The sequence below is a fragment of the Amphibalanus amphitrite genome, unplaced genomic scaffold (assembly GCF_019059575.1).
Source record: "Amphibalanus amphitrite isolate SeventyFive unplaced genomic scaffold, NRLGWU_Aamphi_draft 000219F_arrow, whole genome shotgun sequence".
In the NCBI taxonomy this organism is placed as follows: Eukaryota; Metazoa; Arthropoda; class Thecostraca; order Balanomorpha; family Balanidae; genus Amphibalanus; species Amphibalanus amphitrite.
This window is the reverse complement of record NW_024881714.1, coordinates 682,393-698,627: the sequence shown is the minus strand read 5'-3', so window position 1 is coordinate 698,627 and position 16,235 is coordinate 682,393. Positions and strand designations below refer to the sequence as shown.

Here is a 16,235-nt window from a genome sequence, read left to right as displayed (position 1 = left end):
GATCCCTCTCATGGCTGTTGAACAGCAGAACAAGACTAAAGTACGACCAGTCTTAGACTGCCGCGAGCTCAACAGCCATGTGGAGGCACACACGGCCGACGCTGACGTATGTGCCGACACGCTGAGGAAATGGCGGCGGCACGGGGCCAACGTCGCCGTCGTCGACCTGAAGAGGGCGTACTTGCAGCTCAGGACCGATCGTCGGCTGTGGCCGTTTCAGACAGTCGTGATTGATGGCCAAAGGTACGCTCTTACCCGTGTCGGATTCGGGCTCAACGTCGCGCCTCTCATCATGAAGGCGGTGGTGCGGACGGTGCTGCAACAGGACCCAGTGATGCAGGGCGCCGTCATACCGTACGTCGACGATCTGTGCGTCAATGAGGACGTGGTGAGCGCGGAGCGCGTGATCGCCCACTTCGCGAGCTATGGGCTCCAGTGTAAGCCGCCGGAGCGGGCTGCGGACGGAGCGCGGCTGCTGGGACTGCGTGTGGAGCCAGTCGGGGGTGGGCTGGCCTGGAGGCGTGACAACCCAGTCGGCTCACCGCCCGCGGCAATGACGCGGCGCTCCGTGTTTTCATGGTGTGGTCGTATCGTGGCGCACCTGCCGGTCTGCGGTTGGCTGAGACCAGCGACAGCGTGGCTGAAGCGTCGTGTCAACTCTCTCACACGCGGGTGGGATGACGTCACACACGACGCGGCCCTGCGGGAACAGCTGAAGCACGTGGCTGAGCGACTGGCGAGCGAGGACCCGGCCCGTGGGCAGTGGTGCGTGACTGGGCACCGCGCCGTACTGTGGACGGACGCCAGCTCGATAGCCGCCGGCGTCGTGCTGGAGAGCGAGGGAGGTGACGTCATCGAGGACGCGTGCTGGCTCCGCCGGGACGAGGCCACCCACATCAACATGGCGGAGCTCGACGCCGCCGTGCGGGGCATCAACCTGGCCCTGGCGTGGGACATGAAGACCATCGAGCTGAAGACGGACTCCGCCACTGTTCACCGGTGGGTCAGCGACGCTCTGAGCGGGCGCGCGAGACTGCGAACCAAGGCACATGGAGAGATGCTTATCCGCCGGCGGGTCGACGTCATCAGGCAGCTGGTCGCAGAGCTGGGCATTTCTCTCACCGTGTCTCTAGTCCGCTCGTCTCAGAACCGTTCGGACACGCTGACCCGAGTGCCGTCCCTGTGGTTGCGTCAGGACTCGCAGCCAGCGGACCAGCGGCCGAGCGATGGACAGCCAGTGGCAGCAGCGGCAGTGGTTGGATCGGAAGTGGGAGACGGCGGCGGCGCCGTTACCGTGGACTTCCGACAGGCCGTCACTGACGTACATGTCAGGGCGGGTCACCCGGGTGTCCGACGAACGCTGTATTTCGCGCGTCGGGATGTGTCATCGTCGATTTCCCGGAAAGTGGTCAGGGAAGTGGTGACGGCCTGTGACGTCTGCCGCGCGGTTGACCCGGCGCCGGTGACCTGGAGGCACGGGTCGCTGGCTGTGGAGGGGACGTGGGACCGGCTGGCCATCGATGTCACGCACTACGGTGGTCAGTCCTACTTGTCGGTGATAGACTGTGGCCCGTCACGGTTTTGTGTGTGGAGGCTGCTGCGGCGGTCGGACGCGGCGACAGTCACGAGTGAACTCGAACAAGTGTTCGCGGAGCGAGGCGCACCGGCTGAGCTTCTGGCGGACAACGACACCGCTTTCCGCAGTCGTCAGTTCGCCGCTTTCGCTGCCCGCTGGGGAGTGCTGCTGCGTTTCCGCGCAGTGCATCGCCCCAGCGGGAACTCCATCGTGGAGCGGAACCACCGCAGTGTCAAAGTGATCGCGGCGCGGAAGAAGTGTGGCATCGGAGAGGCCGTGCACCTGTACAATATCACGCCCCGTGACGGCGGGACGGCGGCTGAGGCGCCCGCCAACGGCATCTACCGCTACCCTGTGAGGGACGCCGTGAGACAAAGAGCTACCGCCGGAGCGTCCGAGGAGGCCGTGATAGGACGGCCGCCAGCCCGGCAGGAGGGCGATTTCCAGGTGGGGGACGCCGTGTGGGTGAGGCGGCCGGGCACCCGCTGCACCGAGCGGTCGGTTCGAGGAACGGTGTCTGGCGTGGTGTCGCCGCAGGTGGTTGAAGTGGGCGGCGTGCCTTGGCACATCAGAGACCTCCGCCACTGCGGTGACACCGGGGGACCAGCAGCAGGCCCTCGGACCCCCGACCGGGGCAGCGGGGGCCCACAGGAAGCGGAGGAGGACCGTGCCGGGTCCCCGATCGTCATGACATTCGGTTATGAGGGCGATGGCGCGCCGGGGCGCCCGGTGGAGGAGGCTGATGATGCGGGTGGTGAATGCGGCCGGTCTGAGAGCGACAGCGGCGAAAGGGTGGTGCGCCGAGGTCAGCGTAATCGGCGGCCGCCTGACTTCTTCGGCCACGTGGTGCCGATTGATGCGTTAAACAGCAGCAGCGGAAGTGATGATCTTGAGGATCAGGGTGAGGTGTAGTCTGTGTCTTAGTCATTGCGTGGTTCGAGCGATGATGGTGCGCGTCGTATTGCGAGCCAGGGTCTTATGGCGACGGTGAGTCGGCGGAGGGAGAAATTGATCAGCCTTTGTCTAGGGTTCAGAATGACGTGATATGACGTGATATGACGTGTACAGAGGTATGATCTAGGCTAATGTGGTGAAGCCGGGCAGTGCGCTCCGGGACACGAGCGGGTACGGGTGTGAATAGAGGCATCTGAGTGTACTGGACTTTTTGCATTACTACATGACATTAGCCGGAACACCCGCTGCCCCAGCCACTGCCAACCGCGCCAGACGCCGGCGGGGTCGCTGCGACTGGCCTCCGCTGGACAGGCCGACATCACAGACACATACGTCAGTGTGACGTCAGTGATCGGATAGTTGTAATCCGGACAAACATCGGGTCAGTCACGGCGACAACACGCCACGGCGCCGCGCAGAGCTGGCAGCGTCGGCCGGCCGCGCGCGCTGCCAAATAACGGCCTAACCGGCTGCGAGCGGGCCGCCGAGCCGTGACTCATCAATGGTGTGGACTCTGGCCCTATCAGGAGATCGCCCCGTTCCGGCTGGTCACGAGGACACGGCCAACAGCTAACGTCTGCGACCGCCACTACTGACCGCCACAAACGGGCAGCCGGCGGTAGGAGGAAGAGTTTGCAGCCGCCTCCGCGTTCAAACGGTCGGTTTCACACCACGGACAAAGACTTGTTACACAGCGGTGGGTGCGTTTTTATCCAACACAATGAGCTGGTTCGCTTTACTCCTTTGATGAAAATCTACCGTTATATACGTCATCAACAAATCCCGCTACTTTAACGTGGTAGCGCCGACCAGCGCCGACCACGACACATGCACTGAGTCATTGAAACTTGGCCTGTGTTCGTCTACCTGACGACCAACCCAACACAACTTTTCCACTAGTCTGCTAGAATCGTCGCCAGTCAGTCAGTTTCCTCACCTGTTTCATGACCTGACGCTGTCTGATCTTGAGCCTCTCGCGTTCCACTTGAAGCCGCTGAAGCCTCAGAGACTGCTGCCGTTGTTGGAGGGCCTGCGGTGACATCCCCGCCTGCTGCAGCTGAACGGCCGCTCGACGCTGAAGATGCTCCGCTGAGGACGAGACAGTAACACAGAGTGGGGTCAGTGCGGGTCAGGATAGGTCACTGCGGGTCAGGACAGGTCACTGGTCCTTTCACAGGAAACACTTGGTCGGTGTGTGCTATGCAGGGAGGGGTACATGGGACGCCATGTGGAACACCAGATAACGATATGGGTAATGCGGCCACTCACGGGTTATCTACCACACGTGGCAGATAGTGACTGTCAACAACGTCCGACGCTATTTTGGACAGGGCGGTAGCGTTCGCTGTGGACAGGTCTACAGAACAACTGAATGCTTGTAGGGAAGAACACCGTAGCAATGGGAAACGACCAGTACTGTGCGTGGCGGACATGGAATCAACATGGAATTAGCAGATCAGTGTGCAAATAGCTCGGCGAAACGGACGCCATCTGGTGAACCGGCGTGACTACTGACTACCATCGGAGATCAGGAGCTGACACAGGATGCCCCGCCGCCGCACCCAGATAACGGTGACCAACTCAAACAATACAGGTGCTGGGGGATGTTGACAATCGCAGAGCACATCGGCAGTGGACAGTCGATAAACAAGTAAAGAATCGGAACAATCGTTTCAGGGACCGCGGAAAACAGACTTTTCCGGTCAACAGACACACCGTTAACTAACACACCTGGTTGGGGCAGTAAGCTGACCCTAAATTCATCATTTTCACTTCCTTCAACCGGTACCAAATAGGGATCAAACACAAAGCAAATAAATACGCCAATCAAAGACTTCCTGTGCCAATCGTACCATCAAATTATTGCATCACTCTCTACTGTTCAATGACAGGGAAGCCAGACAGACAGAACACCACATAAAGATCCCATCACACCGTCCGTGCCGTTCCTCCGCTGCACCTGCACCCGTGCAACCATCACGTGAGGACCGAACGGGGCAGGGTGAGCGCTGAGTCACGCGAGACCACCGCCGTGTGAGGCCACATCCTTCCGCGATCGGTCCGGCCCGCCTCCGGTCCGCCCCGGTCCGGTCTGGTCAGGCCCGGACCGCCTGGTCTAGTCCGTCAGGTGAGGCATAGAGAAACGGGAGACCGGGCAACCGTAGAGGAAAGTACAACACCCCACTACCGATGGCGGGGGCTGGAAATGAATGAATTGCCTAGGCTGGGGTCAACTGAATCAAGTCAACAAAAGTCCGATGATCAAAGATGAATCCATCGGAAGGTCGTGGGGGGTTGTGTCAGCATATACCGACCAACAATAACTCCTGATCTGAAAAGGGTTTGGCTCGTGTAAAGAAAAACTTCCGGCGAGCGAAAAGTTCCTGGGAAACTTTAAACTTGAGCAAAATAGACATCTTCCAGGACAGGAAGTTACTAGCAGGATAAAACAACCACAAAAGAAGAGCAAAATGAGGCAGAGTACCGAGCTTGGCAAGTCTGGCTCTACGTGTATATCGTTCTAGGGTAGAGCCAGGAGATAAATGACTTTGTATTCTGCGGCTGGACAACAGATACGCGCATTCACGTTGGACTCACGCATTCTGCGGGTTGAATCAAGAGATATGGAGCTGAGCTGCTGAACTCACGTACTACGGGGCCATGGATCATACAATCTGGGGAGGGACTAACGTAGCCTGGGGAACGTAACCTGGGGACGGACTCGCATATTCTGGAGTCAAACCAGGAGGTCTGGTGCTAGACTCACGTATTCTGGGGTCGAACCAGGATGTGTGCCGGGTGCGGTGGTCGATGAAGTACACCTCTCCCTCGTCCGTCTCGGCCTGCTCCCATCCCTCGGGCAGCGGGCCCAGCGGCTGGCAGGCGCCGTCCGCGCCGGCTGCGTCCACCGACAGCTGCTGCAGCTGCTGCTGAAGCTGCTGCTGCTGCTGCTGCGCCGGCGGCGGCGGAGGCGGCTGCTGCTGAGACTGTGAGACCGGCACCGTCGCACCTGGTACGGAGAGGATTGAGACGGTCAGCCAAAGGCAGCAATATCCAGCACAGTGGAGACGTCAGCATTGACAAGTGGAAAATGAACATCGTTTTATGATGGAACAGAAAAGCTGTGAGAAGCAGCACAAGACAATCTTTACTGAGCTAGAAGGCAGGTGTCAGATTGATTATAATTTACAATGCTGAATGTCAGCAACAGAACAAAGTTTTAATCGTTGAACCACAAAGCAGAGCAAACACCTGTTAGCTGAAGAAAGCAAGTCGAGCAGAGAACACCTGTTTGTAGCTTTACCCACAGTCTGTGCCTAATTCAACCAACACGTCTCGATAACAATCAAACCCGGGCCGGAGTTGTGCAAACCTGCACGACCTTGCAATCTCCACAAGTCATCCCGGCGCACCCACCTTCTCTCGCTGCGGCGGTGTCGCCGGCAGAGGAGGTGACAGGTCCGGCCGGAGACGCGTCCTGACTGCCCTCGGGCGCTCCCTGGCCGGGCTTCTTCCGCGGGTCGTCCCAAGTGGTGGTCTGGGTGAGGTGGCTGCAAGGACACAGATAGGGAAATTAGACCGGGTGCGGCCGGGGTGACAACCCTTCCTTCCCGTACATCAACACGGCACTGCATGATTATTCGTCAGCCGACCGGCCTTCACGACCCCGTCCTTCAGCACTGGAGACATGATTCACTCAGCGAGCAACAGCCGTTTTAAAATGAATGGAGACGATTGCAACGCTCATCGCTGGACGGTCGGCGAGTGTGGACAATATGAGGGGCCGCACGACAGACACAGGACCTGCACTGCGGGCACAGATGTCTACACAGAGGACACAGGGGCCAAACGGCGGACACGGGGTCCACACGGAGCACACACGGCATAAACAGGGGCCACACAACGAGCATAAAAGGCTGGAAGCTTAAAAGACACTGAACAGAACAGGCGGTTCAACGTTTGTTTGGTTTGATATCGCATTTGTTTGCTTTCCAGCCTATTTTAAGCATCACTTTTTGCGTTCTGCAGATTAGTTCTATAAAAAGATGATATGTTATGGTATTGTTCCCATTCACTGTCTCTCTCACAGACCATTTTTGTAGCCCTAAGCCAGGATTATTATATCCGAAATAAATAAGATACCAGGTACTGATTTGTCTTATGTACCTAATCCCACTTCCAAAATAAGCGCATAAAAAGTGAAACACTCGATTCCAGTTTACTAGCTGTCATTCTGAAAGCTACTACCTTGAGGAGCATCATGTTCCATTCGGGGTAGCAAGATGACCTTGGTGGGTATTACTTTCGTCGATTCCCATGACCGACTGCGACTAGCCGGGGCCGCGGAGTGACCTCATCGTCTCTGATGTCACCCTAACCGCCACTGGCGGCCGGGGCAGCACGGAGATGAATGGCAACAACCCGGTGACGCAAGAGCGACTCGTGCTCCGCCGGACCGGGGCCGGGGTCGGGCCGCTCTCAGCTGACTCCGCTCTGCTGATTGGAGCCACCAAGGCCAACCAGAGCCGTCGCCCGTCAACACAACACAGTGTCGAGCACGCCGCTTAGCCTCCGTCGAGCCGGCAGTGACAAACATTTCCTGGTAGAGCTGGGTGTCGGAAAACAGGCTATTGTCGTTGGCTGGTGCCGCGGCAGACAGCGACGTGTTATCAGCCGTCACTGAGGCGCAGAGTGTGGTAGATTTCACACAGCACACCTGGCCGAACGTGCGTACTCATCGGAGGTCTTTGTCAGGGAAGGTGTGACGTCACTGGCCGGTACCACCTGGTGACGTCACTGGTTCGTTCATACGGCAGGGTGCAGTAGAGCCGGCGGCTGCCCGAAGCAGCAGGTGCAGCCGATGACCGATACGCTCCCAGAGGCAGGTGATATCAACACCCACGAGAGCACCCACGGCACCGGTCAGGGAGTTTGAGTCACCGTGAATAGTGAACAGCGTAGTTAGCCCGACCGGGCAGAGCCAGGACTGACTCCCAGCCAAAGCGCCACAAGCAGTCTATCCAACCACAGACGACGGCACATGATCACCTCATTATCAGCAGTCAGTGCTGCCGGTCAGCCGTCAGCGGCTACATCAGAGGCCGAGTGACAAGGCCACAGCGACCAGCCGGTGACCTCGACCCCCTCCACAGAGCGCGCCCCTTCCGGCTGTGTCTGTGTAGGCCGGATGTGGCAGACAGAACAATACACGGTACTGAGGCCCGGGCTGCAATAGGCGCGACTGCCGGCGGTAGGTACCGGGGTGCCGGACAGCCGGCCGCTCAGCCCCTGGGCATGGGAAACCCCGAAAGACCCCACAGCAGAGCGAGCTAGCCCGAACGGCGCCCCTGGGGATCAGCGCCGCCTGAGATCAGCCCCAGCTCAGCACCGCTCAGCTATACCAGGATTCAGCCATCCCGCGGTGGGCCTGTCCGGGCTCGCCGACCACTCCCAGCCGATCAGTCAGCGGGCCGCGACAGCTCGTGTCACTCGTGGGAGCCCGTGACCGGCGCGGCGCGGTCGGACACACCCGTTCCATACAGCACCGGGCCCAGCCGGGCCGGACGGGCTGGGCTGGGCGGACGATGGAAATCCCAACAGTGGCGGCAGGGAGCCGCCGTGAGCTGACGGAGGCGGCCGGTGCGCGGCGGGTACGGCCGGTGGGCACGGTGCCGGTACGGGGAGCGGGCCACGGTCACTGTGGAGCCGCGGGGCCGGCGATGACATCAGCTGGACGGCCGGGCCGGGCCGTGCAGCGGGACTGAGACGCGCGGCGGCTGCACCCGCAGACACACCGACAGACCGGGGAACAGATGGACAAAGGCTGGCACACAGGCGGGCTTTGAGTCCCCACCAATGACCAAACGGCCACGGGTTAGGACAGGGAAATAGACGGACTACGGAGACGGACGTAGGCAAGGACCACCGAGACACAAACGGCTGATCAAAGACAACCAAAGTCGCCACCAAAGCCATGAACGGCTCACATACACGGATACGGACGCGGGCGCGGATGCGGGTGTAGACGGCGCGGCATTGTGATTCCAAGTCTACATAGTCAGCGTCGACCCGGAGCTGCCAACTACCCGAAGGTCGCGTTGGTCTTCCGGGAGGAGTGGTTACCAGGCGAGGACAGTGCCATTCATGGGGAGTGGAATGTGCATCCATGAAACGTAACCATTCACGAAGGCAGGTAACATATGGCTGCAAAGCAGATAGGACAGATTATCGGCTAGTATCGACTTCTGTATGACAGCGTCAGACAAGCAAGTCGCCAGTGTCATCGAGATATGCAGACAAATAAGATCAATGGACAAGTATACTGCATGATCCATCTCAGATTGATCAGTAAGCACATGCTGGGAGGAGAGGAGGGACATAAGTGGGATGGAGCCCGACTACGAGCGGAATGCACCAAAGCGGAGCCGGGGCAATTCCGCTGCAGTGATGCTTAGTTCGTTGTCCGATGTCAAAGACGGCGCAGGGCCCTCCAATCCGGCTGCGGTCCAGCATCCATTCAGTCAGCCGTTCAACGAGCTGCAAAACGGCCGAGGCGCGCAGAGACTAGTTTCACAACCAACCACAAGTTTGCAGACTACGCTGCATTCAAAAAGACCAGTCCGACGCTCATACAGACCAGTCTGGTGCCGACTGAGATCAGTCTCACACATACAAATAGTTTGGCGCCCACTTCCGACGAGAGCGGACACCGAACAGCCATTCAGCCCGAGCGCCTGTGGAGGCGCAAAAGCCGACGGACAGGGGGCGAAAATAAACGGGAACAAGCGAAGTCTAAAGCGCAACCATTCGCATTGCGTCACTGAAGCCACAGCAGCCGTAGTTGTGGGCTGTGGCGCACTTTACAGAGCATCGAAGAGTTATGGTGTGCCGTCACAGGTCACTGCGGCACAGCCTAACTTTACGCGTTACTAATGCTGCCATCTAGCGGCTAAAATATACCTAGCATGGCGCAAGCTGCAATGCGGCACAGTCTAATTTCAGGCGCTACTACTGCTGCCATCTAGTGGTTGAAATATCACATCGCAAACCGCAGTGCGGCACAGCCTACATTCAGGCGTTACTACCGTTGCCATCTAGCGGATGAAATATCACATAGCGCAAGCTGCAGTGCGGCACAGCCTAACTTCAGGCGTTACTACTGCTGCCATCTATTGGATGAAATGTTACATAGCGCCGTACAGGATAACATTGGGACGTCAGCTTCTCACGTGCATACTCGATCGGCTCAAGGCCGTCTCCTCGTATAGCGAATCTGCAGTTCTTTGTCTAGAGCAGTTCTGGATAATACTTCTGAGAATAGACTGTACAGAAACACGATTGCATGATCGTAAAAACGCATGGGCGAACCGATTGACTACAAATTTGTAAAATAACAGGTGCAAATGCCCATCCCACCGGATTAGTACTAAGCAGGAGTCGCATAAGCAATAAGCATCCGATTTGATACTGATATGGAATACCGATGGGATATACATAGACCTGCCAATAAGGATCAGGGACCATTTCTTCATCAGTTACGGGCTAACATTCGCCTCAAAGTCCATATATAGGTCGTCAAAAAAAAACATATTCCGTCATCACCGCACTTGTACCCTTGCTTACCGTTAACTCCTTCCCTCCTCCCCCTGTCGAGATGCGGCGACATGAAAAGCGTGCAAATTTAAATCCTTCCTCCTCATCCCCCCCGAAAAGCAGCGTATGACTCATGAAAAGGGTGCTATATTTGTTGCCGCGTCGTCGATCAGCGTTTCACTAAAATCAAAAGAAACAGAGCCACTTATATTTGTAACCAATAGCTTCAGCTGTAACCTAGTAGTAAGCAATAAGAAGAAAAAGTGAGGAAATAAAAATACCACAACCTTGTCATATAACGCTTTCACAAAAGTGACCTTGCCATCACCCACCCTCCTCAGTCCTCTGTGCTCACAGCAGACCTGCCCTAACTGTCGATTTTTACAGTCACCTCCCGTATCCCTCACAATGCCACCCTACCAAACACCTACCTGTACCCTCCTCCTCTGTCTGTCCCATGTGTCCCTCGGCCGTTTTTGCACTCGGTCCGTATTCGTGATCAGAATGGAGTATGGGCCCCGCTCGGACCCCACACGGGCGTGTGACAGCCGCCCGGTCCCCTCTCGGCTGGAGGCCTCTCCGGTTCCCAGGTAGGCCGGTCCCTGACGCTGCATACCAGGCCCGTCCCTGGAAAGGCTCGGCTTTAACGACAGGTGAGCCACCGCTCCCCATTCTGCCTGCAGTGGGTACCCCGCCAGTGGGGCAGACGGAGCGTCACTGTTGTTTGTACGGCAGGCGCGCTAGCAGCTTCAGCTAGCAGGTTTTGGGTGTTAGGCGGTGGAGCGCCTCCTGACTCCTCTCCTTCTTTCTCCTCTCTCCTATTCCATCGTCTCTCATCCTTCATTCTCTTCCATTCTCTCTCCTCTCCTCTATTTCCTCAACTCTTCTCTCCTCTCTTCCCCTCTACCTCCTCTCCTATCCTCTCCTCTCCTCTCCTCTATTCCGCTCTCCTCTCGTCTTCTTTCCTCTCCTCTCCTCTCCTCTCCTCTCCTCTCCTCTCCTCTCCTCTCCTCTCATCTCCTATCCTCTCCTCTCCGCATCCGACGGTCCGAGTCGAAGCAACAAGTGGCCACCCGTTCACGTGGCTGGCCGCACATCGTCTCAGAGTTCATATAGCGGCGCCCCCGGATGGCGGACGGCACCGCAAGGTCGGCGCCGCTCCGGGGGCACCGATAGGTGATCCCAGGTGTGCGCTGGCGGCCATTAGCCGGAGTAGACGGGACTGACGCGGCGGCGGCCGCCGCGGCGCGGATGAACACCATCGCACCGCGCCGCGGACTTGGCCGAGCGGCAGCAGCGGCTGCGGAGCGGTCCGACACCGCGCCCGGCGGCCGCCCGCCTCTCAAACACAGACCGATCAACTCAGATGCTCCCGCACCTCTCCGCTGCAACCTTGAGTCAAACGTGTTGCGTTACCAAGTAGGCTGCGACAGAGGCCCACGCAGCTTTTTGTGATGACCTTCAACTGACCGTTGGTCAATGGGGGCCACTGGCCACTGTAAAATCGAGATGCAGGGTGCGACAAAACAGTCACTCCGAATAACGGGCGAAGAACAGGTCAACAGGTAGACTTATCATGGATAGACGAGCCGACAGACGCCTGGAACAATCACGGTACTTCACGGGTGGCCACCAGAGCGTTCATGATGCCAGACGATCTCAGCTGCTCTGTTTTATCAACCCTCACGCGGACGTAGGAGGGGGGGGGGGGGTCATTAGCCTCTCTGGGCAGATACAGATTCACTAGCGGAGGAGACTCTGGCAGTCGAGGATCAACCAAAGAGAACCAGCTTCTGAAGACCACCGGAGACATCGATAGCCGGGATAGGAGTGTAGGAGGCACCGGCCTCCAGTAGGTAAACAGAGGACCAGCAGAGGAGACCAGCGAAAGGCATCAACAGAAGAGATGCTGATCACCAGGAACCAGTGTAACGGAACAGACCAACGATAGAGACAGACACCTGTCGTGACCGACAGTAAAAACGCCGGAGCCAACGCCGCCAGTCTGCCACCGAACGCTCGACTGTTAGCTATGATCACTTCATAAGACGACAGCTGGTAGGAATGGCCCCACCGCTAGCTCAGGCGGCTGGCAGATCACACAGAGAACGGGTGGCCGGCCAGACAGACAGGTGGCTAACCAGCCCAGCGAGCAGCTCCGGTTACACCTGGAGTGGAACTGTTCAGCGTTCAGTGACGTTCTGCTTCACTGGAGCGGCGCGGAGGGACGACAGGAAAGTGTGGAACTACTCAGAACACTCGCAATATTCGCGACAGAGGCTGGCAGGAGTGACGCATTTAGCAAGCCGCTAATGGTTATCAATGGAGGGAGTTATATGGTGAGTGGTGACTGAAATGATTTCACCTCGCACATATGTAAAGGAATGACAATGCTGAACCGTCAGTGGTCACAAATCAATTTTAGAGACGCATGTCCCTCAATGCCGCCCGTCCTCGGCCACGTCCATCGTCTATGACGTGTGGCCGTACCCGCTGATGTGTCAGGTGTCTCCACCGCTCCCGCTGACACCCACAATGACACCGGAACCGGACGCTGCCGCTCTGCATCCGCTGCGACACGACACCGCATCGGCTCTGAAAGCCGCCCGTTGTGACACGCCGTGTCGAAATCACAAAACGACCCGGCGGCCGGCCGCTCTCCGCAAAACGGGTCATTGAAAAGTCATTCAGTGGGCTGGGCCGATCGTTGCGCGACCCAGGGCCGCCGGCTGTTCACCGGCGGCAGCACATCTGGGTCGTTGGCGGGATCGAGGCGAGACAGGCCGACCACGGCCGCATACAGCCGCAGACAGCCGCGCCCGCAGACAGCCGCGCCACGCTGTCTGGCTGCGGTCAGACACCATCAGACGGCGGCCTTTCGCTGCGCCACGCGCCGCGACCCGGCGACAGCCGGCTGCCCACGCCGACAGACTTTCACAAACCCATCACGGCATCAGACGGTCATTTACATAACCGCTATTGCATTGCATGCATAGCGTCATGCTTGCCGTGTCGGGCTATGAGTCCGACGCACTGACGCATGTGCCCGGGACCATGTTAGCTAGAGTCATGGTCCATCGAAGCGACAAGTTGGCGACGCAGATTGATGTGCTCATTTGCGCTACTATACAAAACGCATACCAGATAAATTACTGTTCACCACATAAGGGAACACAGGTTTTCTTTTCGGATGGCTCCTGCAAAAAATATCACAAGCAGTGAATTAAGACAATTATGAGCGCGATCAATTTGATATCAATGCTGCGTAGGTTTCGTTTACGGTGGTTAGGTACCGTCGTACCTAGTGCAATTTCAACCAAATAACTTATCCATCCAATGAGTAAATGATTCATATAAGAAAATGTTATGACTAAACACACGCAACTAACTGTACGAAATCACGTTAATTTATCGATGTACCCATCTAAAGCGAAAGTGCCTGTTTTCCTGTCTTCATAAAGAAGACGAAACTAGAGTCAGGTTATCATCCACGCTGACTTCTGTTTCTCTCCATAGATGGCGATATGGGTAAACGCCTGCAATCTCCCATGATACTGCACCGCACAACAAACGCCTGCGGGCTGGCGGGATACTGCGCCGCACGACATGCCGATAGCTTCAGCAAGCACTCTGCGGTAGAAGACGATGCGATACGGACCAATCGGCAACCCTCCGAGGAAACTGAAGTATTGAGACATACCGAACCTCTTAAATAGCTTGATCAACACTGAGCCGTGATCAATTTCATGCAATGCGGTGGTTGAACTAGAAATGCTTGGAAGTAGAGGAGAAGGAGATATTGTATCAGCGGATACCGGCAACGACCAACAGGCAACCTTCCCAAATTGGTTCGAAGGTTGAAAGCTATAATAAAATCATCAAATTTCACACCTCACAACACTGTTATCCCCTCACGCCTTGGCGGCGCAGTGTGCTGACCGGCCGGCGACCCCGCTCGTCCCCATCCCACGCCCCGTGTCTGCCGTCCACCGGGCCGCCCCCACCGCGCCGCGCCGCCGCGTGGGAACGGCTCGGCGGCCGGCCGGCGCCGCGCGGGGCGGGAGGAGGGGAGGGCCGCTCTGCTCCCCTCCCGGCGGTGGCGGCGCACGGACGAAGGCCGCGCGGCCGGCCGGCGGCGGCGCGGCGGCGGAGGAGCCAGCTGTTTACCCGGCCCAGCCGCGAGGAGCTCGCCGCGCGGCAGCCGCCGGAGACTGAGTGGAGAGCGGGACGGCCAGCTGAGGAAGTTACTCGGGTTACGCCAACGGAGGATAGAAATGACGCAACAGACAATATGCAACATTGTTTTAGAAATACCGGCTAGCACACAGGTCTGGTAAAAGTGGGGCTGTTTTCCAGTTAGTAATTTTGCCCATTTAGGTCATTTATTTCGCCAGCCAGCCTTGGCTTCCGAGAGCAAATAAACCTTCCGCAAGAGTTATTACTCGGTGAAACCATAATATTTAATATACCTATTCCAGATTCCTGCAGCTCAGTGCAACGCCACCTAGTCTCGGAAAAGATTTCATGCACGTTGGCGGAAGAACAAATTCACTGAGCATCATTCACCGATTCAACAGAATTGTCTTGCGTAAGCGCATCCCGCATGAAGCTTCCGCAAAGTCTCATGGGCTGAACAGAATGTAATTAATCGAAATTCGAAACTAGCACGAAGGAAGTCGGGAGTAAGACACAACAACCAAAGCCAACATCGCCCATGGTTAATCTCCGGGGACGACGTGGCCTACCTGACCATTCCGCCGAACGCAGAAATCCGAGCTCCATCGGTAGGCTCCTCAAAGCTCCTCCGAGCTCATCAAATGGGCTCCTTAGAGCTCCTCGGAGCTTCTTGGCTCGCAGCACCGGCCTGGCCAGGAGCACCTGTTTGACAGCTGTTGGTGTCGGTGGCAGCACACACCACCAGCACGATAAGCCGCTGGGGCCGCCGACCTAGTGGGCGCCGAGCCAGCAGTGCGAGGCACACGCAACGCGCACAGTGTGCCCCTCCCCTCTGAGGGTGGGGGAGGGGAGGTTTCGTGTGCGTCGTCCTCGTCACAGCCGTCAAACATGGTCCATGATATCGATAGCTGGCACTACCAGAACAGACACACTACTCGCTCAAAATACAACTTTGTTAGACCAACTCATCGGTCGTACTTCAGGATGTGTTTCTATGGGATTCACGGCTTCTTTTCAGTCTCAATATAGCTTAGATGACCAGCTGTCAGGTCCCATCAGTCCTCCAGAGGAGCGCCGATCCCAGCCGGGCTGACCCACAGCACGCGCCACCGCTCCCAGCCGACCGAGCCCCGCCTCCACCACCGGTCCGTGACGGGTGCCGCGCGGCGCGTGACGGCGGCCGTCCTTGTGCCGCCGCGCGCCGCCGCTCGAACGTGACGCGCCGTGACGCTCACCGTGACGCCGTGTGACGCGGCGCCGGCCCGTGGGTGCGGGTGCAGGAAAGGGTGCGGGTGCCGGACGGGGTGCAGGGTGGCCCGATCAGGTGTCGGTCGGCGGTTCTCGGAAGGCTGTCTGCTCGAGGGTAGAGCGGCGATCGGTCGCTTTGTACCGGGCCCGGTGCCAATAGTCATTTCGGGAGGGGAGAGCTGCTGGGCGGTGATTGCTGGGGACGGCAGCCGGTGCAGCCGGGGCGCTGGCCGGTCCACCTCCACAGCAGCAGCAGCAGCGGCCGGCGGCAGCGGAGCGTGCACCGGTCCGGCACTGCCAGCAGCCGCCGCCAGTGACCGGAGCGGCTCAGTTCGGTGCTTACCATCAGCAAACGCACCGGCTTCAAATGCGAGCGAGTGGCCGTCAGCCCCTGCTCAGTCAGTTCCCCAGCGTGGGTGAGCAGCGGCACCAGTGACGCAGCGCGCGACGGTCAGACAGACGTCGGATAACCTTGCCAGTTCGGCGACCCGGCCCCGGCAGACTCGACCTCCTCAGCCGCAGTCCGCAGCCCCCGCCAGCCGCGCGAGCGTCTGCGTGGCGGCTGCGCACGCGTCTCAACACGTCTTTCGCGGGCGGGACTCAGGGCATCTTTAGTGATCTAACTACGATCACACGATCAATGACGGTCTTTTTTCTAAAATATCTATATGATTATGCTCCAGAAAAC

General features: G+C 58.1%; 1 protein-coding gene across 1 annotated transcript in view; it reads right to left on the bottom strand.

The window, feature by feature from the left end:
* Positions 1-16,235, bottom strand: part of LOC122385415 (transcriptional coactivator YAP1-like) — a 34,394-nt gene that overhangs the window by 9,707 nt on the left and 8,452 nt on the right. The window contains exons 2-4 of the mRNA XM_043373660.1: positions 5,948-6,081; positions 5,298-5,540; positions 3,468-3,619 (exon numbers count right to left, since the gene is read on the bottom strand). Of these exons, the coding sequence (XP_043229595.1) occupies positions 3,468-3,619; positions 5,298-5,540; positions 5,948-6,081 (529 nt within the window). The remainder of the gene's footprint in view (positions 1-3,467; positions 3,620-5,297; positions 5,541-5,947; positions 6,082-16,235) is intronic.